This window comes from Mastacembelus armatus, chromosome 22, assembly GCF_900324485.2.
Source record: "Mastacembelus armatus chromosome 22, fMasArm1.2, whole genome shotgun sequence".
In the NCBI taxonomy this organism is placed as follows: domain Eukaryota; kingdom Metazoa; phylum Chordata; class Actinopteri; order Synbranchiformes; family Mastacembelidae; genus Mastacembelus; species Mastacembelus armatus.
Genome location: NC_046654.1, coordinates 13,760,994 through 13,785,267, shown reverse-complemented (window position 1 = coordinate 13,785,267; position 24,274 = coordinate 13,760,994). Strand labels below are relative to the sequence as shown.

Genomic DNA, 24,274 nt, shown 5'->3' with positions numbered 1-24,274 from the left:
TTGGGTCCTGCCCCCGGACAAATTTGGCGGTGACGGATGAAAAAAAAAAAAAAGAGAGAGCCAGCAAGGATTCCATGGTTTAAAAATAAACAGACGAGCAAACTGTAGCCGGCTTTCAAAAACTTTCCCAACCCCGATCAAAGACGACGTCATTTACTTGTGGGGAGGTGGAAAAATGCGACTAATGTTTGGTTTGGATGCTGGATTGAGGAGAGTTAGATTTGAGGGGGTGGAGAGAATTTTTAAACCAGTCATACAGTACAGCAGTGCCACCCTGGCACTGCTGTACTGTATGACTGTGCCGTCCTGTGCAGTACAAAGGTGGATTGATGTAATACTATTCTGAACTTGGTTGGAGTGAAGTTTACTGGACTTAATCTGTACTTCAGGACTGCAAAGTTCTTGAGAGGAAATCTTTCCATCTCTGAGATATTGGCTGAATCTGTTTTTTTTTTTTTTTTTTTTTACGCACAGAAAATCTCAAACTGCTTAAAGTGAGAAAACCTCAGGTGCTGTTTCAGTTTTGAACTGGCTTTATTTATCCCAGTCAGAAACAAATAGTGCTGCTGACCAAACACGGTTCTCTCCCAGAAGCTGGGGATTAAGGGCTGCTCTTTAACTGGCACACCCGTTATCAAACATGGAGCTCATTACATGAAGTAAATGACGGTGCTGTGGAAAGAGTCTTAAGCCAGCGTCTCTCTGTGTGTGTGTTTCAGATGAGCCAGACAATGGAAGAATGGGTTTATTATGAGAAATGAGCTGGAGAGAAACGAGCACAGGAGCTCCAGCCTGACGTGAGACTTTCAGAAAGGTGAGTTTGAAAACTGTGATCTTCGTATCTGCACTGTCGAGATTTTTTATGAATATTTTTGGATTATAAACAACTTTGCATGGATGTCAGTTCCTGCCTGTTAAAATTTCTTTAAGAATTTTTAAGTTAAACAAGTTTAAAAGAATCACAACCCATGTTTGTTTCTACTTTGTAATCAACTTTGTGTACTTACTTAACTTGCAGACTTGTTAAAGGTGGACCTGTTATGTAATCCATTACAGACAGGAGCAGATGTAGTAGTGTCTCTAACTGGCAACACTGTCCCAGCAGTTTACATTCTATAGGGTCAGCCCTGGGAGGAAATGCCTGGTCACAGCTCTCTGTTACTGATGGAAGAGTTTTGTGGACAGTCTGGATGTGATTTTACACCGTCCTGAACTCCGTCACATGTAACAGCCATGACAGTCTAAAGCCTGTTCCTCTCACTTAACTTTCCTGACGAGAGAATGGAAAAACTGAGTAAAACGCGAGGGGGTGGAGTCCAGGTTAATGACCAGATGTGACGGAATTGCCTATAATTTTTCTCTTTGAAAGGCATAAGGAAGATATTAGACCTGCTGCTGTTTTACTCTGGAGACAGCCACTGCAATTAAACGAATATGAATGTGTATGGTCAGATTTTATGGGAGTGGAACCATTATTGTTTATGAGTAGTATGTTAATTTTATGTCTCTGATGAGCTTACATTATGTCATACCATCTCATATATATTATACTGCTTATTTCTGAGGAGCCATTTATTTTCCAGCATCCAAATAACAATGACATTATTGTTTTCTTTTTTTGGTTTTCAGGCAGTGATGGGAAATTCAGAGAGCCAGTACAGCATCCAGGGCCCCAAAGGCACCAGCTTTGTCTTTCCTGGGAAACAGAAGCCATATTCACTGAAGCTGCACTCAGCCAAAGACAGTGCTCTGTCACCCCATACGTGGTGGAAAAGTGCCCCAGTAGGCTCAGGGTACAAGGCCAAATGTGTTGGGCGCGGCTGTTTGTCCCCTCCTAAAAGCCGACAGCCTTACTCGACTCGGCATTATGACTACGTCTCCAAAGGAGCGAGGGGCAGCCCAAGTGAGCATCGCTGGCATCGGTCCCCTGGATGTGGCATAAGAAGGCGACATATGTCGGATGATTATGAAGATAATCCATACAGGGCTGAACTCAATGGGCACACCCTGAATGGACCCAGTGATGAACAGCTTTTGGAGGAACAGAGCAGCCCGCGGGTGGTTATCAAGAAGGATGGCAGTCTCAGGGTGGAGTTCACCAACACCTCAGGAAACCCCCTTCTCCTGGGTGAGGCCTCGGGACCTGTACAGCTTCTCAAGTTCTCTCCCAACCTGGACTCTGCCTCCACTCCTAGTCTTCCTGGTTCCAGTGGTAGCAGGCAAGATGGGCACTGCAGCGGTCCCCCACCTGCCTCCACCTCTTCCACAGCCAGGACTAGCAAGGGAAGCTCCCTGAGCTCTGATGGCTCCTGGTATGACTCTCCTTGGGGACCCAGCACAGAGCTGTGTGAGCAGGACCAACCCTGCTCTGCCAGCAGGACATTGGTTCAGACCCCCATCCACCAACTTGACACCTTCACTGAGCAGTCTCCCCCTGTGTCTATCTCAGACCTCTACAGGGACTCCACAATGGCTGCTACCTTTCCTACAGCCAGGGACCTGTCCTCCCAGTTACAGGAACCTCCAGCAGCCCATAGGCTCAGAGCGTCCTTTGCATCTGTCCTGGATGTGCCCTTAGAGGAAGAATGTCCTGAGGTGCGGCAATACTCGTCATATACCCTGCCCTGCCGTAGGCCCAAAGCCCACACGATGAGCGAGGACCTGGGCCAGTATGCTGGCCAGGAACAGCACCAGGAGCAGGGTATGCCAGATTTCACTTTTCATAAGAAAGACTCCATCAAAAACCGCATCCGACGTTTGAGTGACTGGACCGGCAGCCTCAGTCGCAAGAAGAGGAAGTCTCAGGTAAGTTGGCCATGATGGGTTTTGGGGATAACCTTGATTCTTGTGCTCGGTATTTTTAATGTTTTTATTTTATTTACTCACAGGCTTCATACAGAAATTTGTAACCACGTGGTATCTAAAACATTAGGCTACAGGGATGAGGTGCTTGTAATCGTCTGTAACTCATAGTTTAAGCACACAGGCGATCACCTCTTATTAACTTTATACAGTAGCTAACCCTAAAAGGTAAAGGCAGAAGAGTACGCTGGTAATATCCAGGCACGGACAGTTTGCTGTCTGGCGAGCTTTATTCAGTCATGAGCCACAGCAGTTGTCCTGGCATGGTGAGGAACCAACCACCGTCCTCTGCTTCTTAGCACCACAACACCAGCTGTCTGAGGACGGGGCGCAGTGGGGTGGCACAAAATGAAATTTGTAAGGCAGCCAGCACTGGTCTGGTTGTTTTTGTGATGATGGAATAAGGATGAGAGCTACTACCTATTACAGTGAAGAATATGGATGACCCTCAGAGGAAGAGGAGTCAGGGGCTGATGTGCAGGTGTCATGCTGACTCTGTCTCGGTGGGTACACCTGATGTATTGCATATTGATTATCTGTGATTGGTTGTTGAATATGCAGGACTTGTTGCATGTTAATGTCTATAGATCTGTTCGTTTGCAGTCAGATGGCTGTGAATTTGTCGAGCTACCTGAATGGTGTTAAGCGTGATCATAGCCTTGTTACGGACCAGAGCAGGATGATATTAAAACATGAGACACTGAGAAGGCAGCTGATCTGTACATATGTTTTCCTAGTTGTAAAATGATACTGGTCCCATACAAGCATGGGTCAGAGGAGAGGTTGGAAATAACCACAGCGTCTCTGCATGTTGCCTGCATATGTTTTTAAGAACCATGGGATTCGGTGCTACAACCACTACATTCTTAGTAGCTTAATAATTTGACATAAAACATTTGTTTAAACTGAGCCTGAACTCATGTCCCTCTTTGTCTTTGAGGCTTGAAAGTGATTGTTGCTGCATTAATTCGTTTTGCTTTGCCTTTTAAGAGAACAGTGTGTGGGCATTGCCAAGAGAATAGCTGTAAGCCTTTGAGAGGCTCTGTTAGAGTGAAACTAAATCCTAGCTGAAGGTTTAACCCCACCCCTCCCTTAATGTTAACATTAATGACTTATAGTTGTTCTGGCTGTTGTGTGGTGCTGATTTGCTGGGCTTGCCTCACAGCCCTTGGAGAGTAAATCTGCTAAATAGGGATTGTGTTCAGTCAGTTGGGTTTGACAACAAACCAAAGCACAGAATGGAACAACCATTGTTATCAGAAGGCGTTTTCTTCTTCTTCTTCGGTTGAGCGAGAATATGAGAGCTTCTCCTCGTGTTTAAACAGCAGATAACGCTGAGCGAAATATGAGATACTTTGCCTCGACACTGTCACTTAGCCTTGCGGTGACATATACCTAGTAGACAGGCGGTACTCATTTTGAGTGTTACACAGCCTTCACTTTACATCAGCAATGTCTCCCTCTAAATCTCCCGCTTGCCATAACACCAGGCTAATCTATGGCCATGTGTTGGCAATTAACTTGTTTTGGAGACCGGCTAGTACCCAGAGATTTACTTAGATCTATTTTTTTCTTATCCAGAAATAACACTGCTAGAACATTGTTGTTGTTGTTGTTGTTGTTGTTTTTTTTTTTTTTTTTACCTGCAGATACCCTCAATAAACCTTTACATGAGATGTGGCTACTAAAGAAAACTCAGATATCGGTGATACTGTTATAGCTGGGATCTGGTTTCAGAGATAAATATTAGTTTAAGCTTGACATAGTTTATCTGGGAGTCAGTTTTTTATTGAGCAAGATTATGTCACATACATTCCTCAAAAGTCAGTAGTGCTCATTTAGTATACAAACACAAGGTGCAAATACAAGCAGGTATAGAACGTGTAAACACAAAACTGAGAGGTAGGGTACGTTATGCACAATCTAGGTACTTGGAGAACACTGGGATTTATTTAGAGACTCATTCTTTTATTCTTGTAAAAAAGAGATAAGAGGTTGTCGAATTTTCTGAAAATAAGACGGCTCATACTTAAATATGTACCTTATTCTTTCTAAATGTAAAGTGCTAATCGCATCCTGCAACCAAGCTTTAGAGTTAGGTACTGCAGGTCCTTTCCATGACCCTAGAAGTCATTTTTTGCGATAAGACAATAAGAAAAACTATTGCTGAGCTGACATCTTAGACGATTGAGATGGGCCAAGGATTATTAACATTTATCACAAGTTAGAGAACATCTGGGAAAATACTGTGGATCTTTGCTTTTGAATAATGAAGATGATGTATGATTATGGACTGCACGTGGGCTTCTTTTTCTTAGTCAGTGACGAGGCCTGAGGTGACACTGAGGTGCTTAAAACTGATCTTCAAACTAAATTTCCTGAGTCTTTGCTGGGGGTGTTTTGTTGACAGCCAAACCTCCATGGCCATATATCTCCAACAGCTAGTCACAGTGCCTCCTTTCAGCAGGTCAAGCAACATCAGGAGCACCTGCAGCTCTGGTTCCCCTCCACCTGGACCCCAGGGATCTGCTGTGGCCTTTTAAAGGTCACGCAGTGACTGATCGCAGAGAGCAAGAACCTGTTTGTAATAAAAAGCAGCTGCGGGAGGGAAAAGGTGGAGGGAAAGCTGAAGAAGACCTATTCTGCGCCTGGTACATGTTTTCCTGTGGCTATAGTGCACAAATACTATTTATATCATAGGGGCAAATGGACAAAATAGTCAAAGGACAAAGACTGTCCTTACTTTGATATGCAGGATCACTGGGTCCACTGGTGTCTCATAGCTGAACATACTTTTCTGAGTTGTCTGGTTACAGGATGTAAGAAGAAAACATCACTTCAGGACTCAATGAAAGTAAATTTAAGAAACAAATTAGTCTAAATTTTTGAGCACTATTCCAGTCTTTTGGTGATGATTGAAGCATATTTGAATTGTTTATTCTGAAGAAGGGACACAATAAATAAGGATAGAAAAGACCTGGGGCTGAATGAGAGACTGAGATGGAGACTGAGCTGCAGCATGACGGCACATACTGTGCGTCTGAATGTTGTGAGCTCTCCACTCTGCTGCTGGGGGCAGAGTCGATGCTGCAATCTAGTCAAGAGTAGGTAGGCTGTCATTAGACATGTAAGAGTGCAATTCCATCAAGTGTTCATTTGGGGAATTGGGAAGCCACAGCAGACCTCAAATGATGTGAAATTGTCTGAGCTGTAGGGCTCCAACCTCCCAGGTGCCATCACAGGAAATTTGTCCCACTTTCTCAACCTAGCAAAAGAATTAGAGACAGTAATGTAGACTTTGAAGTAGGTTCAAGTGATTTGACTAGATTTTTTCAAAAGTTTCTTCTCCGGTTTTCCTGTGCCTCAGGGCTAATTGAAAGGAATACAGTTTTATTTTGTTCCAGTAGAAGCTCACGTCACATGTACAGAGGTGCATCTGAGGGCGAATATGGGGTCTTTCTGCAGGAGGAACAATCCTAACTCGGGAACCTGCAAAGCAGTTTGGCACCACCGATGGTGACTAATCAGTGCTTCTCTTACCTTTTTTACCTCATCAGGAAACTAAGTACAAGGACCTCACTGATGCCTTTGACAGTGGGGTTGATGGCCTGACAGCAGACACCAGCTCCCCCTCCCAGGTCTCCAGCCTCCTCTGGTTCCCAGGAGCCTCCAGAGCCCAATCGTCAGGAGCCATTCACCAAACAACCAGTGACGCCCTTCGCCAGAACATTTATGAGAACTTCATGAGGGAGCTGGAAACAGGTACTGGACCAGGAGGAGGCGAGAGGAGAGACCCATCCACGGGCACAGAGGAGGGGGGTGGGAGCAGCAGCAGCGAGTCGGCTGAGGGCTCCCTGGAGCAGCTGGACCTCCTGTTTGAAAAGGAGCAGGGTGTGGTCAGACGGGCTGGTTGGCTTTCTTTTAAACCACTCGTCACCCTGCACAAGGACAGGAAGTTGGAACTGGTGACCCGCCGCAAGTGGAAGCAGTACTGGGTGACCTTGAAAGGTGAGCTGAGTTTAGGGAAGAGTGGGGAACAATTACTCATCATTCACCTTGAAACTGGGTGAAAGACTGTGATGACTTGTGTTTTAAAATAAGTCAGTTTTAGTAGATTGTCCCCATGTCCTTGACTATGGCATCACACTTGACATTGATTGTCCTTCCTACCTACACTAAAATCTTACAGGGACCCCTGGTTAAATTGTGATAATTCACCACATGTGTGTGAATGTCCACATACTGCTTTTAAGGTTTGGGATTTTATTTGTGAGCATGTAATCTAAACTTCATTCTAAAGGTGATATTCAAGACATTTTGTCTGTAAAACTGACTGCTTTAAAAACCCAGAACTCTTTAAAATTTAGAAACACATGGTTTGGCTTGGACGCTCTCTGCATCATTTATTTACAACATTGGGGTCTGTTTGTGTCTGTATTTCCACTTCTTGTTTTCCAGGCTGTACGTTGCTGTTCTATGAGACTTACAGTAAAGGGTCCCCGGAGCAGGAGCTGTCACCTCGCTACGCTCTGTTGGCTGAGGACAGTATCGTCCAAGCTGTTCCTGAGCACCCCAAAAAGGAGAATGTATTCTGCCTCAGCAACTCGTACGGAGACGTCTACCTCTTCCAGGTGAAGCGTGTTTCCTGTCGAAGGGCTCTGGACACATCCTCCTGAAATCCATTGCAGATATTTGGGAAAGTTAAATCAGTAATAATCTGTTTGATATGCATCTCTGTCAGAAGGACTTAGGTTAAAGCCGTGTCAGCTGGTTGACTGGGAAGCAGTCCTGACTTTGTGATCCTCAACACAGCCAAGTATTTTTGAGGGCTTTTGATGTACATGTGTTGGCGTATTGGGTCTCATGCAGTATTTGTTGTCTGCTATAGGAGTAGACTTATGAACAGACTTGAAAGATAACAGATATATAGCTCTTAGTACATGGTTATGGGAAAATTTGTGTCTGACACACATTTTAGTTTCCCTTCCATTTGAGTGTAGAATATGAAATGACCACTTTTGGCCTGTGAGGCACTTGCAAGCAAACTTTTCAGCTAAGGGGTCTGAGAGCACATCCCATTTGCCTGTTGTGCTTACTGACCTACATATCACAACCAAATTCATGCCTAGTCTCAGCTCTTCCCTGTATAGCCTCCTCTGCTTGAGATTACAAGCTTCCCAGGCAGCACTATGTTACAGTGTCCAGACCTGCTTCTAATAAAGTAGTGCAGTGTGGAGCTGAAATGGCACCAGAGGCAAGCCCAGAGCTTCAGCTCTGTAACATGAAGGCGGCTTGGGTTATAACCTTTTGTAGGAAATGTGTAGTTTCCTGGTGAATCAATTAGTAAAGACGGATAATCACGAAGCAGCTTATTAACAGTGCAAATGTCTGTTGATTTCACAGCATCAGTGAAAAACCTATGCTTTCTCATAGAGGCACGGTTAATCATGTTTTGTTTGATTGATCTAGCAAAGCACAGCTTTGCCACCCAATGATCTTGTTGTGATATATGATAGAATAAGGCAATGGCAGCGCAGCAGACGCTTTATCAGATCTCTGAATCCAGTCTGTAACAGTAATGCTGGCCTTACCGTGTGATTGAACCCCCTGTCTCTCTCTGCCCTATCAGGCCAGCAACCAGACTGACCTGGAGAACTGGGTGACAGCTATCCACTCAGCCAGTGCCTCGCTGCTGGCCAAGCGCCAGGGGAAGGAGGATACGGTGCGTCTGTTGCGAAGCCAGGTCCGTGGACTTCTGCAAAAGATTGACATGGATGGAAAAATGAAGAAGATGGCAGAGCTGCAGATGACCGTGGTCAGTGATCCCAAGAACCGCAAGGCTATTGAAAACCAGGTGAGAAGAATGAAACGTTATTGCATCCGCAGGCAGTGACTTATGCTCTTTCCATGATAAGTTTTGATTGTTCAAATGAATTATTCCATGTAGCATCACCATAATGTGTCCTACTTAATTTTCCTGAATTTGTGACACTGGTGACAAGCCTGTGCTTAATTTTTGTCTGTGGGTGGGTGAAGTGGCCTAAATGCATCAGTCCCCAAACACATCACGAGGGGCCCAGGGGAACAGCTCACTTCCCCAAGCATCAGATTGGGATTCCAGATGTTTCCTGGTAATGGGCTCTCAACATGCATTATCCTTTGCCTCCTCCTCCTCCTCCTCCTCCTCTTCACAGCCTGGGGGAGAATCCAAAACACCCAGCACTGTGCTGTAGCCTAAATACAGATGATTAGTGATGGGTACAAAAAGCCTGTAGCTCAGCACGAGGAGAAATACTTTTACACAAAATGAGTGGTTGTTGTGGAATGTGTGAAGCTCTGGCTGCTTTTCTGTACCGGTGAGCTGCTCATGTTCATGTGTGCTGACTCTTTGGTCTTTAATTAAAATGTGCCCTTATTGCAAATATGAATATAAATAAGCAAATACTGCCTGACTGTGAGACTAACTTTGTATCTGTGGGTTTGTATCTGTTTCCAATTAGCTAGTATGCCAACTCAGAGTAGACAAAGAGACAGACAGGCATGGAGTCAATGATAGGGTCAGAGGGGTATGGAGCAGGACTCTGATATAGGCGCCCCAAGGTTGATGATAGATTTAAGGTTTCGGTGGGGTTGCCTTGCACCACCAGGGCACTACTTTGATGTCCCTGTTCACCCCCACCCATGTCTACTACAATCAGTGCCAGTAGACCTCTTTTGAAGTCTGCTCTTGCCCCCCTTTCACACACACAAGCTTATGTATGCACTAGCATATTGCTGTAATGTTGCATTGAAAGACTTATTAGGCATTCAGTCTTTTAAAGAGAGTATGGGGCAGATGTTAAAGAGGAGAAATAAGACAAGATGAGAATCTGTTAAAAGAAAGGCTTATTTCGGCACTTCTTAATGGCTCTGAAATGAATGTAAATGAGTGGTGCACACAGGCCAGATGGGCCCAACATGCCTTGTTTTTCGCTGATGTTGTGCCTGTTCCAGCCTGCTGGATGCAGCTAAAGCAATAGAACAAATCTGTTCATCATTCAAATCAAATTGTATTCACAAAAGAAGAAATGAAGATGCAGATATTTTAGTCTTGACAAACCAGATAGAGGACGTCAGAACGTCGGGTGAGTGAGTTTTTCCAAAGCGGCACGTCTCCAAAATTTGTCTTTGTCTTTGAGGAAGGAACTAATCTGATTTACTCAGTAGTACCTTCCTCCACATCCAAAGTCATCTTCAAACTAGAGACTGGAATTAAATCATAGTTCCTCAGTAACAGCATGACATAGAGTGACCCAGGTAGAGCAGGATTAAAAAGGTGATTTGCTTACATAGTTCAGGGGGATTATTTACAAGGTCTTTGGGTTCAGGTTCAGCAGGGAAACAAAAAGAATCAGATCTGACAAGAAGGCCCTTTGACAAATTGAAAACAGAAAGGAATCCACATTTATTAACTTATCTATGACATGATGAGAACACAGGCAGCACCAAAGTCATCCATGTGTCTGTGGTAATTCATTGGGCTCAGTACATATGTCACTGCTGTTATCCAAAAAAGAAAAAAAAAACTCACCTGGAAATTGTAAAAAGTTGTTTTGCTATATTATATATAACCATTAAGATGATGGTATTATCAGTAGCAATGGCTGATAGATATCATAGTAAAACAAGGCAGTGTAGGTTTTACTGACCAGCAGCATCTGCAGTGACATACCAGATCTGCTAAGTCTGTAATGGTAAAAACCTTGAGCCTATCAAATTCAGTGCACTTTGCTGAAGTGGAGATTTTGTTTGTAAGAGAAAATATGCTACTTATTCTTTCCAAAGTTATGTAGTCTGGCTTAGCATGGAGCACCCGGTCATATGTTTTGTCAAAAACTAGTGTGTAGTGTAGTAATCAGTGTATTTCATTTTGATGTATAAATATAGATGTGGAATCTATTAGACTCCAGATTTTGCTCATTCTCCCAATTATTGAGATAACAACATGCCAATTGCAAGGTCATTTTTAACCAAAGCACATGGATTCCAAGCCACTGGCCTCACAGTCCGACTGTGGAATGGGAATAATGGCTGAATGCCTTTGACTGGAGACTTGTTAAATGAGGCCACCTGCACAGTTATGTACATGACTGTTTTCATGGGTTTAACACCTAACACGCAGCCCAGTATGGTCCCAGGGTAATGTCTGTGCAAATTCTTTGTTAAAGATGTTTAAAAAGTCAGAGGTTCATAAAACCCTCCGGAGTTTGTTACTAATCCTAAAGAATGCCAACACTGTGAGTGAGCCCTAATGGGACAATGCCATAGGGTGCGTTATTGTAAATGAACTCGCAGTGCAGACAAGACCTATTAATGTCAGTTGTTATAGAGGGTTGTTTAACTTAAGGGTTCTCATTAAAACCAGTCTCCAGCCAACAAAATAAGCACTTTCTCATAGCTTTCTTTGCACAAACATGGATAGGGGAACTGTAAAATGTGTGCATATGTGTGTACAGGGTGAAGGTTTAACTGGTGGTCTGTGCAACATCACCACCCTCGCTAGACTCGCATAAAAAAGGGAATTACGATTTTCTGCAGTCATCCCTCACTATCTAACCCCCACCAATTTTTGCCCTCATCCTCCACCAAACATCTGCAAGCAATTACAGCTTGATGGAAAACACTCAACTGACCCTAGATCTCTCTGTTTGACTCTCTTTTCTGCATTCCCACCTCTCCTAGTCCCCTCCATCACGTCCCCTCTGCCCTGTTTTTTCCTCATCCATCACTGAAAAGCATTTATCAAATTCACATTCAGAGCCTCTACCAAACCTACCAAAACAATCTTCCTTCCTTTGTCTTAGATCCAGCAGTGGGAGCAGAACCTGGAGAGATTTAATATGGATCTGTTCAGGATGCGCTGTTACCTGGCCAGTCTGCAGGGTGGAGAGCTGCCCAACCCAAAGAGCCTGTTGGCTATCGCCAGCCGCCCCACAAAAACCACCCTGGGACGCTTGGGGATTTTCTCTGTCTCCTCCTTCCATGCATTGGTGAGAGACCCCAGGATGGGCAGTGGGAAGGGGAAAAACAAATGAATGCAAAATAAAGAATCAGAGGACCAGGAATGTATCTTGTGTTTAGAGGGTTTCCTCTTTTTGCATGCAACCTTTCACTTTTAATTTACTTGATGTCGAACAGTCACCTTGAAAACCATTTGATACAAAACTACATCCTGCAAAGACCTCCTTTATGTATTACTGGAGAAAAGTCAATCTAATTAAGATGGTGTGATTAGAGGGTTTTTTTTTGTTAAACTAAAGGATTTTAGTCCTGATAGTGTATCTGTTCAGATCTGTTCCAGAGATGAGGCCACGCTCAGAAGGCGTTCACTGTCGCTGACTTACCGACAGCGCAAGAGAGGCCTTTTCTCCTCGCTCAAAGGACTCGACAACCTTACGAAGAGAGGTCGGGACAAGAGGCCCTCTGCATCACAGGTACCCGTGAACTACTGTAAAATTGAATATGTTCAGATTTGAAGTTCTTTAGGAATAATCCAAGCATTTTGTGGCCACAAAACAGTGATACAAGGTTTTGTAGGGATTCCATGAGCAATCACCTGAACCAAAAAGCAGATGTTGTATTTAAAAGATTGTATAATAGGACTTAGACACGCAACTGACACTAATATTTTAAATCCCAGAGTATTAAAAATCAAGGTGGTCTTCACTAGCAAATCCTTATGCTGGATCCTCCACCTCATTCTCTCAGCAGCAGGGAACACTAACCACAGACATGTAACATGCATTTATGTGAGTCTCTGAGAAAAACACTATGTTGATGCTTACACCCTCATTGTGCATATTTGTTAACACTGTGCCATATTGCATACTTGCATGATCAGTGCCTACACTAACATGGAAGAATGCAAGAGATTAAAGTCATGCAGCACCTCGAACACCCCCCCCCCCCCCCCCCCCCCCCCCCCCCCCCCCAAAGGAGATTTTATTAACTAGATGCTACTAAGCCCATGTCCCCCCTTGCTTCCCGGTAAGACAAACCTCCCATCAGCATAAACACAGGGGAGCGTTCTTTACCCAGGTGCTGAGGGGGGAAGTCTAAATCCTCTCAGGTTAGTAATTAGGCTCATGCAGGCTGGTTATTTATTGATACAGAAATCTGCCACTCTGTACCCTGGAGGTACAGCCGTGGAGAATGCTCTACTCTTGGTGGTCTACTTTAGGAATCTCCACAGAAAACACTAATTTCATCAAGTCTTTTATGGACCTGTGTTCATTAGTTGAGACCGTAGGAAAGCAGAAAAGTGTGGGTTTGATGAATGACAGTCTGTCTTCGTTTTTCCTTACACTGTGTAGCCAGTATGGTGCCTTATTGTTTGGAGCTAGCACAGCTAAGAGCCAGTCATGCTCTCAAGTAGATGAGTCCTGACTCCTGACAAAATGTTCCCTGTCGTCTTTCGCCTGCTCTTATCACCACCTGCTCTGTGATAGTTAGATCTGTGCGTTTGTGCACGCCTGTCAGCGACTAGGTATGTGTGTGCACGTTATTTTGCTGGGGAACTCCAGCCAGCCGGCCTAATGAGGCCCAGTTACATTTCGCAGTGCAGAAGGCCGAGGTGGCGCTGCAGCACACACATGAATTATTAAAAGCCATATGTGGTAGATGGCATTCTCCACTCTTTCCTCAGTCCTGCAGACAACAGCAGATGGTTGGTGTAAAGATGCTAAATATTAAACAACCTCTTTTTATGGGTTTTTTTTTTTTTTTTTTTTACACAATGTGCCCATTCTCTTACAAACTTGTCAGTGCTTTTTGGTCTTTTTTTTTTTTTTCCTCTTCTCAAAGGCTAATAAGGAATGCTTAATGCTTCAAGGGATTTTCAGAGTGCTGAGTTTTTCTGCTGTTTTTGTGGTCTTTTTTTTTTTTCTTCTTCTTCTTGAAGAGTGAAAGGTCAGTGTAGCATTTTTGTCTTGATTTGTCTGATATTTTCTGCGCCCAGTGGGAAAATCAGTCACGTTCAATTTAAACAACATCGTCACCTCCTGTTTTCTCACACGGTACTGAAAGTAAGGTCGTCCCAGAAGCCAGGCCCTCCGCCACATCTGTTTTTACCTTCTCAGGATCTGTTCTTCTTTCATCACCATCCACTAAACTCAAACACACACTTCTCCTTTTTACCTGCTTATTTAACCATCTCTCCCAGTGTTGCTCATCCTGTGTCTTTACTTTTTTCTCAAACCCTTTCTTTCTCAGAGCAATAAACATTAGAGTGTTACCTGGTGGTCTTTCCATATCGACTCATCTGTGTCGTCTAAGCCCGAATCCCATTTACCACTGTGGTGCTGCACTTAAAAACATTGCCCTCAAAGTCATTGTCTCGCCCCACCATCTCCTTCCCTCTCACTTTCTCATCTCTCATCCATCTTAGCAGTGGTATGTGTACAGTAAGGAGCTGGCCGGCAGCCGGCTGTGGGAAGTAGGCCAGAAAGCTCAGAGGATTTGTGGGAGAGTTGGTAAAGCTTTCTAAAATTATCCAGTTTATAGCGAAGTGGCACTGTTTACAGACGCTTTATAAATGTGCTCACGGTGAGGACGGAGAGTTACTGTAGTCTGTTGATCGGATGTCAGGGGTACTTACTAACAGCTGGACGATTTTTCTGAAACTTCTTGGGTTTTTTTTTTTTGTTTTGTTTTGTTTTTTTTGGTTAAGAAAAGTTATTTCCTTAGAGAAGTAGATATCCCCTGCAAGGCTCTTTTTTAAGTTGTTAAGTGTGTGTAATATCAGAGGCAATTAAGAAGCAAATTCAGGACAGGTCTGTTAGGTTTACAGCTAAACTCAAGCACCTTTGAGTTTGTCAGGCCCATTTAGAAAACAAAATGGCCCATTTCTGTCACCAGCCATGCCAGCTGTATTACCTCTCCTGCTCCCGTGACAAAATATCCGAGAAAACCCTGATAACTGCAGCCTGTCTGAGTCGGGACCCGAGGCACGTCCTTATATAACGGATTGGTCTCTTGTCACCACCGTATTATAAAGTTGTTTAAGCCCTGTGAGGCTGCAGAGTCACCTCTAGGCCCAGGCTTAGCCACACACAACACTCCTTACAATCACAAGCCGGGGAGAGGAGCTAAAGCAATATAGAACTGAGAGATTTCAGCAATGATGGGTGAATGTGGAGACTGGAGGGAGCTTGGACTGTAACTAGACTTTTTTCACCTTTTATCTCCGTGCCACACACACACACACACACACACACACACACACACACACACTCACGTACCTTCAAAGGCTGCAGACCCAATGTGAAAGCAGTATCAAAGCGCTGCACTCGCCACACGTAGTTTTTAATTAACTACATAATAGCACTGTGTGTGCCTAATATTGTGTTGCAGAAGTGGCTGGGCACTTAATTACTTATGAGTCAGTCGGCATGGTGCCCCTTTGTCTGTAGTTCTGACTGACTGTGTCTTATTTTCAGATCTTTGAGAGCGATGCTGGAGGTCGAACTTACGCCTTGCCTCCCCGGAGCACTGAGGTGAGTCACAGGATTCAGTAATTCTGTCCCTCCGTTATGGTTTGAGGTTCTTTGGTATGTCTTCTAAAAACTCCATCTCCATCTGTCATAGCCATCCTGTGGTACTGTTTCATGTGCTGAATTATCAGTTTAAGCTTGAAGTAGCCATAGCAGGCACAGGTCTGCTGCTGCTCTGCCCCGTGCTGCTTTGATAGTGGCCCCTGTAAAGATATTTTTGACATGAGCTGTCTGTGTGTGTCTGTGTGTGTCTGTGTGTGTCTGTGTGTGTGTCTGTGTGTGTGTCTGTGTGTGTGTCTGTGTGTGTCTGTGTGTGTGTCTGTGTGTGTGTCTGTGTGTGTGTCTGTGTGTGTCTGTGTGTGTCTGTGTGTGTCTGTGTGTGTTGCTCGTCCAGGATCAAAGCAGAGTTTCATCTCATGTTGATGTGCAGGTGTATGCATGGTAAATAGACAGGGTATCTAACCTGATTTTCACAAAAGAAGAACAGTGTTAAACTCTGTATGGATGGGCGTCCGATTAACGTCATAACTGAGTTACTGGATAGTGTTGTAATGATGTGTTAACCAAAAGCGCTAAAGTAAAGTGTGAGTTTATAGGTGTATGGTAAAAGTTCGGAATGACTGATTTGCAGTGTGAATTCTGGCCAGACATTATTGAATGGTTTACAGTCTTGGTCCAAGAGAGAGTGAACTATACTGGGCTGTTAGCTTCAGCCCCAGTCCTTGTACTCCAGCTTCCACATCTCTTTATTCTCATGGTCAGGCTTTTTCATTTCCTTTATCGGCTTAGGACACAGTTAGGCCTGGCTCTGTCCAAAGTTAATAAAATGTGCCAGCCGTCATCTCTGTGGTTCACTAATTAACATGCTAAACCTTGTTCATTTCATCCATAAAGAAGCTGTGCAAAGTGTAAAAACAAATTTGTTATTTTATGGGGGACTACTACTTGGCAGTGAGGGCGTCTCTTAAGGAAGTTATTGCACTCCGTCTACGAAGCCAAGACATAACCCTCCCTGAAACTATGATTTTGTGTTTTTACACTTGGGTTTTGTATGCATACTTTAACAAAGGCAGGCTAGTCATTTCCCCTATTTCTGGTCTATGCGCTATGATAAGCTAAATGCCAGCTGGATGTGGCTTTATGAATATTCTGATATTTCCCAAAATATCCAACTATTCCTTTAATGGAGAATGATTGTGTGGTGCTGACAGCAGAGAATAATGGACACTTTTAGACTGAGCAGGATGGGTGTTATGAAGATCACTTTTCCACAGGATGCAATGATTCATAGTCAGTGGTGAATGTGGCGAGTGTTAAAACTGCCCTCTATTAGGCGTCTAGAAATGGACTGAGAACAGCAAGTGGTTTTGGGGGAAACAATAAAGGCCTTCATTGGGTTGACGCTTTAATGTTGCTTTAAATGAGGCGGCCTCCCCTCAGCCGGGTGTTTGGATCTCTCCTAGATTTGGATTTGAATATGGAAAATAGCTCATCACAAGGATGCATTTTGTTTTAGCTGGGATTAGAACTCTTCAGGGTGGGAAGTAGGGAAAGAAAGAAAGAAAAAGAGTAGTATTGAGAGTTGTATTGATTTTCTTCTTGGTGAGTTTGCCCACGCGTCATTATTGCTCTACGGCTCATATGCTCGCAGGTATACCATATTTTTGTGCATATGGTTATAGGTGGAGGATGGTACCAATGCTGCCTAGCTGTAAGTTGTGACTGTTGCATAATGCAGAGCCGCCAACATGTATATGGGCTCAACCTGTCAGTACAGCAGTCGCCTCAGCCTCCGCACAGGTTAAAACTGAGTTCACACTGCCTGACTGTTCACATTCTCCATCCACCCACTCCTTCTGTCAGCAGTGGGCGAGTAAATATGTTTTGACTGCTAGAAAAAGTGGCATTCATATTTGCCTTACGCTACATAATGATAATCCTAACTTAATGCTGCAAGCTCACACTAGTTTTAAACAATTCACACATTTAAAATGTAAACACAGGTGCCTGCTTCTGCTGCGTAGATTCCAGAGAAGAATTACAGCAATATGTTACTGGCTTATGCTCTCCACCCCACCACTCTTGTCGATGACATACCGATCCCTTATTGTGTCACCACCTCTCACCACACTCCACTACCCATGGATACACACCCCTGCTGTACGCTTGAAGTTATTGCTGAGCAACAGGCATCAGTTCTAGCCGGTCTGCATGGCCGTTATTGCAACCTTGTGTGTGTGTGTGATTGTGTAGATAAAGTGTGTCATTGCAGTGGAAAGAGGTACCTTGGGTGGAGCTTGAAGGAAAATTTCTAAAATCATCTTTAACAGTTTCTCTTTTCCTTCTTTATGGGCATCACATGTTTTTGAGTCTGTACTGGAATATTTGTGTTACCCAGTTGCTAAGTGGAACAGAAGGGGTGTATTTGTGCAGTGGCCACTAAGCCATGCCCACATCTCATCTTTAGAAGCCCCCAGGTGGAGGACGGCTTCCTTGTGGAATCATAGCCACACTTATGAGGAAAGACTGAAGCATTGGTTTGAATTACTTGCAAACATAAATAGAGAACAGCTCTCCCCAGAGCTTTTCCAGCACGTGCCTGGACTCCAGTCTTGGCAGTCACTCGTGGAACGTTGACCAGGCAACTGTCAGTACTTTACAAACCTCCCTGACCATGAATGAGTGTACAGTGTTAGTCAGCCGCTGGTCGAGTCAGCGCAGGCAACCAAACCTTAGTTTTCCGGTCACACCATGTTACTGGGACACAAACGGTGCAGTTGTGCAACCAGTTGTCATGACACCTTGTCTTGTCATCGTCAGTTTGTAAGCATGACCTCACATCCCTAAAGAGACAAGCAGAGGTGGGTGTTCAAGTGGCACCTTGTGTTCCTTCATCCCTATAGGTTAGGGAAATATTTTGGTAACACTGGTGGTCTTTATTTTGGCACTTATTCTTTAAGCGGACTAGTCAAAGAGGACATTTAGATCGAAAATTAGGCAGATGCATCTGTGTTTGTGTGTGTGTGTGTGTGTGTGTGTGTGTGTGTGTGTGTGTGTGTGTGTGTGTGTGTGTGTGTGTGTGTGTGTGTGTGTGTGTGTGTGTGTGTGTGTGTGTGTGTGTGTGTGTGTGTGTGTGTGAGTGAGAGTCTGAATTAGAGGTCTTAGCTCGTCCCTGTAGGCCTGTGTCTGGCAGGGAAAAAAGTCTTTTTCCTCTTGAGGTGATTCATCAACAGCAAACAGCCAGCTTCTTAAAAGGACACAAAGGCTCACACACATGCACATCAGACAGAAAACCTCAGACACACACACAAACACACACACTGCTCTCCATTTATATAATCCCTAAATGCATTTAAAACATGGCTCTATACTCAGATAATTATCCCCCTTGGCTCCATGTTTCAGTTTGACCAAGAACTCATATCAGCTTCGGTAGTGCTGAATCACTGGCTTCCTCAACCACCCTCTTTCAGTGTATTTGGTGTGACGGAGCCTTTCCTTAAGATCTGGGGCCTTGATAATTGTGGTCTTAGGCTACACTGTGGCATCCCCCACAGCCCCACACTGCAGCAGTGGTGCTGTTCCCTCTAGAGACACACAGTCGCAACCAAAACCTCCAATAGCTGCCTATGAGGCCGAGCGGTGGGCTAAACCCCCCTCCCCTCGGTTCAAGCCACATTCTTAATGCCACCAACAAATAATTGCCTCCTTAACGTTGACTGGTTTTGAAAGAAATTGTCCCTATCAAAATTACTTTTGTGGCTTTTCAAACCAAACAAGTCCCAGAGACCTGCATAGATATTATCTGAACGTCGAGACTTGCCAGTCGACCCTCGCCAATCCTCTACACGGTCATTACGGTGACTATAATGTGGAGCAACTGCCGTCTGTGTTGTCAAATGAATTTCTGAAAGGCTAATTGTATGACATCTTTGCTCCACTGCTTGATCCACAGCCAAGCATTTAGACTAATGGAACTCTGTTGATTTGTGTGCTGTTACTCTGCTACTCTCTCTCTTATCCAGTCTCACTCTCACTGTTTACCCCCTTCTTCTCCTTTCTTCCATCTGCTTTCTTTTTTGATTTAATGCTGCTTACCCAAATTCTTTTATCTTTCTTTGCCCTCCTCAACTGCCCCCCCCCCCCCCCCTTTCTCTCTCCTACAGAGGCTGGATGTGCTGACCAGTATCTACTCCATGTCGCCCCCTGAGGGTGGTGTGTGGGACAACATCAGCTGTGCCACAGAGGTGTTGACATGTGTCTACATGCCAGATGGCCTGACAGTCCAAGTTCCCGTCAAGAGAGACCAGGCAGCCGCCGACCTTCTCTCTGCAGCCTGCAAGGTTGGACGCCTAGTTTCAGAGAGATGATGTTACTAGATTGAGAGAACAATATTCCTGAGCATAGTAAACATCAAGCAAAAGCAGAGATGTCGTTTATATTTAGCTGTGTAGCAGAATTATATGTATTTTGTGTAATTCTGCTCTTCATGTGTCGTAGTGAGAATGTGTATTTTCCTGTAATTTGGGAGTTTGAACACCTTTTCATCCATTCATTTCATACAGTCCCTCTAAGAATGACTGGAGATAGATGGGCACTCACTCACTCACTCACTCACTCACACGCTCCACACATGCAATCTCTGTAAGGAAGCTCTTTTTGACCACAAGTTTCTCATCACTAAGTGTAAAGTCAGTGAATAATTTACACCTCGGCCACCCAGCAGCTGTCAGACTGAGCTCTGGTGCGTCACATATTTTGGAGGATTTTGATCATACAGGAAGCTGTAAAACCTTTTGTGCAAACAGGTCAAACAGCTGGACCCGGGCCTTCACTGCCTCCGACTGCACAGGAGAACGGGACCGGACGTGGAGGTTCGATATGTGGCACCCGACGAACTCCTCCAGGACGTGGTGAGGAAGGACAAACATGCACAGTCGCACATGGATACAGAGAGTTCTTAATTATCTGCTCTTTATTTAATGTGTACTGATTGTGTTTGGTGTCAACCTTCAGGTCAATGATCAATTGGAGGTGGTCCCAGTTAATGTGTTTATGCTGCATATGAGCAGGCCGAGCGGCACTGGGGACTTTGGTGAGTCAGCTGCAGAACAGTTTCAGTGCAGTTGTATCTATAATTTTCCATACATCTTAATGTAATCCTTCCTGTCAATCTAAATGTCTTTATCTACTGTATGTCTGCACCTTTGTTTCTCTTTCTCCGACCAGGTTTTGCAGTAACAGGACACATAGACAGTCAGAAAAATAGCAGAATCTTTGTGACTGAGGTGCTTCCCGATGGACTGGCCTTCAGTGAAGGTGCCTTCTTACTTACAAATCACACATTATCATATGTGATCCTCGTTGCTTTAAACACCTCTGTTCTGAAGCAAATGTGCGTGTGTGTGTGTTCCCAGGTTTGCGTCCAGGAGATGAGATCCTGGTGCTGAATGGTCAGTGTGTGTCGGGTCTGGACCTGGCGCTGATCCAAACACTCTTTGCTGAGCAAACCCTCCACCTGAGCCTGAGACGGGACGGCCCTCTGCCACCAACCGTGCCCTCAAACCACTCAGCCCCTCCTTCCAAACTCAGCCACCACCGAGCCAAGTCCTCCTCAGGTGCTTAAATCCATATGACGTGAGAACACACACGTCTTCAAACCAGCAACATGTCTAGTTATTAGCAGGACTTTCTTTTTTTTTTTCTAATAGATTGGTACTTAATGGAAACACTTAACAGCACAATTGAAAGTGAAGTAGATATTAATGTGCTTTTGTTTCAGTTTGTTAGCTGCCCTTGTGTGTGACACAGAATGAGACAGCAAAAATGACTGAATGTTCAGCTGCTGCAGTATATGACAATTTGCCTCACCAATCTGAGATGCACTTTCTTATTCCTGTGTACATGACTAGGCAGGCAAGCTGCTGGAGCTGTCACTGCTCAGTGATTATTTCCAGCTTAGGCATTTAGATTTTCTCTTCTGTTTTATTGTGTATATTGTTGTATACCACATATCATATTTGTGCTTGGAGTCAGTTTTTCAGGCAGTAGCCATACTTGGTAAGAAAGTGGTATTTATCTAAACCTGGAAAGTTAACTTAAGGATCAGTTGTTTTTAACCGAAGGTCCCTTTGTTAGTTCAACCACAAGACAACTACTGCACCACTTCTGCTTCCGATCTATACTTCCTCAACAGTGACAGAATTTCTTTTCACTTTAAAAAATTAAAAGCTGCCAAAAAAAAAAAAAAAAAAAAAAAAAAAGTTCCAGATGATGTTTTGATGTTTCACAGTTCTGCGTGTCCTCAGGCAGCAATCAGGCCAGGAGGGGCTTTTGACCACAAAAGGCTCATTATCGCTGTGAATGTATAGTATCTTGTCAGCTTGGTTCAGTCTCACTGTGCATGTGAGGTGTCAGAACTGAACAGTAAGGTCATCGTCACTGGACAAGCACAGCTGATACCCAGGTAGCAGAAACATTAGTTTGTTTGTTCAAGTCTTAAGGTAAGGGAAGTTCATCTCAGCCAAATGTATCACTACATTTAGGATTTGCTATAGTTCTTGTATAGTGGCTGTAACTGCTGTTTTTTCATGATATGAACCATGAGTTTCCATGTACTATGTTGTCTGGGTGGTGTCATGGATCTGATACAAAATGTTAGACACAAAAACTGATAAAAGTGTAAAAAATACATTACAATTGTCACATTCTTAATGATTTGCATTTTTCTTAGCTTTTTGTGTATATGATTAGGTAGTAATGAAAGATTTGAGCTCTACATTTTAATGCAAGATGTTTTGTGATATGCACTTTACCCTCGCTGCATGATCCATTTTAAAAATTCTTTTTTTTAATGACATCTGCCAAATCGTTCATAAACTCTGCTTCTAGTATTCTTCTACACAATGAGCAGAAAACTTGATACTGTTTTATTTTTTTTTTTCTCCTTGACATTCATAAATGGTCAGAACAGTCTGTTTCAGAGAAAGTGTGTGTCACCTTAATATTAATAACAATACTAATTCCTTATTGTTTCTTGTACAACAGGACACACAAGATTTTATGACTCGAAGGCCTTATTACAGTAACTGCTATGATCAAAGTGCCTGCAGTTTTATTGTCCATCTCTAGAGGGCAGATGATCCAAAGCATGCAGGGAGCCAAATGGAGACAGTGGGGGAATTAACACAATCTACAAGCTTATACGTGTTGCAAACATATAAGACAAGAGAATCGAAATCTGAATACTAGATATCGTAGCTCAGCTCAAGCAGTCGGAGACACTAGCTGACAATGATTGCTTGTTTAAAAATGAGAAGTTCAGCTCCACAGGAGGTCCTGAAGTTTTCTTTGGTTTCCTACTGTCACACTGGCCTGCCTCCCAGGCTGCAAAGAAGAATACATTTCTTTTCATCTGCCAACTGCTACAGAGTTTGTCCTTAGAACCTTGAATAATGTCGTCCTGCCAGTTTGCCAGTCTGGTGCATAGGCAATTGTATATTTTATTAAAAGGCAGAAAAAAATATTTTCAGAACAATAGAACAAGTAAATAAATGATTTGTTTTTTGTTTTTATTTTATTTATTTTTTGGATATGCCATTGCCTTAGTGTGCAGACATATTTAAGTTCGTGTGACTTGCAGCTTGCTGAAGCATAACAGCTTCAGACTGTAACTAGCCGGTGATGTCTTTTGTGGTCAGAAGAAGGATGTGTTATAACATAACCAGTGTAGTACAGATGCATGATGGGTGGTATGCACATAAAACACTGCTATATACACACACACACACACATAACATAATTTAAAATTTTGTTTCCTCTGTCTCTCTTTACAGATGTGTGTAGCGCACCTGATGGAGGAGAGTCTTTCTGCGTAGGACTAGAGAAAGGTCACCCCCACTGCGCACACAGGCCTGTTCAGCATAGCAAGGTAGGAGGGGCCAGTTTGTGTCTGTGTGTGTGTGTGGTACATGTGCTGAAAAGCAAGTATTTCCCTTGTCTTGTAGACATCCACATACAGTCCTCCTCTCTCCTCCCGGTTTGTGTCATGCATGCTTGAATGTTTGTGCCCACGCTCAGTGGCAGCTGCAAGGCTGTCAAAAAACCAGACTGGCACCAATCCTTAGTATTACCATAATTAGGATACTTCAACATAGCCACTGGTATAAACACAGCTTATTACTGTCATGCAGACAGAGAAGAGGTTGGGTAATGTCGCACTGCCTAAAACACACACACACACACACACACACAAACACAAACACACACACATATACATGAAAAAGACATGCATTCATGGGATAAGCCCAAATCTCTGTGGAGGAACAGTTATTTAATGTGCTTCTATGATCCTCACCTTCACTCATACACATATGCATTAGGGATGGGAATTGATAAGGTTTTTTTGATATTGATACGAGTATTGATTCTGCTGCTCGGTTGGAGTCTTTATCGATTCCTGATCAGTTTTCTGTGTTAAAATGAGAAATACTTGAGGTAAACACAGTTAAAACACGACATATCATTTATATCAATCCAACTGAACTTGCAGTACTTATATAGTGTGTATTTTTTAAGTTTGATTGTTTATTAGCTTTACCATGGATTTTATGATACAATTCTGCACAAGACAGATACTGTCGTATGGTAGACTATTGTTTATTACACTGGCACTGGCTGATTCTGATGGATCTGAAAATTTGGAACCGGTTCTAAACGAGGACCGGGTCTTGATTCCCTCCCTTTCACAACAGCAAGTGCTACATCTGTTTATTCTAGACAGGCAGACATCTTTTTGGGTACTGATGACATAGTCCTGTGCTGTTTTTGACTTAGGAGTGCTGTCTGTTTTTTTTTTTTTGTTTTTTTTATGTCTATGTATT

At 43.6% G+C, this 24,274-nt stretch overlaps 1 protein-coding gene across 4 annotated transcripts in view; it reads left to right on the top strand.

The window, feature by feature from the left end:
- Positions 1 to 24,274, top strand: part of tiam2a (TIAM Rac1 associated GEF 2a) — an 84,695-nt gene that overhangs the window by 38,190 nt on the left and 22,231 nt on the right. For all 4 annotated transcript variants that reach the window (XM_026299603.1, XM_026299593.1, XM_026299612.1 and 1 more), the window contains exons 2-15: positions 720 to 814; positions 1,630 to 2,805; positions 6,420 to 6,870; positions 7,321 to 7,493; positions 8,492 to 8,716; positions 11,706 to 11,891; positions 12,192 to 12,335; positions 15,339 to 15,395; positions 19,559 to 19,735; positions 20,201 to 20,305; positions 20,409 to 20,487; positions 20,622 to 20,711; positions 20,810 to 21,010; positions 23,228 to 23,322. In XM_026299603.1, the coding sequence (XP_026155388.1) occupies positions 1,636 to 2,805; positions 6,420 to 6,870; positions 7,321 to 7,493; positions 8,492 to 8,716; positions 11,706 to 11,891; positions 12,192 to 12,335; positions 15,339 to 15,395; positions 19,559 to 19,735; positions 20,201 to 20,305; positions 20,409 to 20,487; positions 20,622 to 20,711; positions 20,810 to 21,010; positions 23,228 to 23,322 (3,153 nt within the window). In that variant the 5' untranslated portion in view covers positions 720 to 814; positions 1,630 to 1,635. The remainder of the gene's footprint in view (positions 1 to 719; positions 815 to 1,629; positions 2,806 to 6,419; positions 6,871 to 7,320; positions 7,494 to 8,491; positions 8,717 to 11,705; positions 11,892 to 12,191; positions 12,336 to 15,338; positions 15,396 to 19,558; positions 19,736 to 20,200; positions 20,306 to 20,408; positions 20,488 to 20,621; positions 20,712 to 20,809; positions 21,011 to 23,227; positions 23,323 to 24,274) is intronic.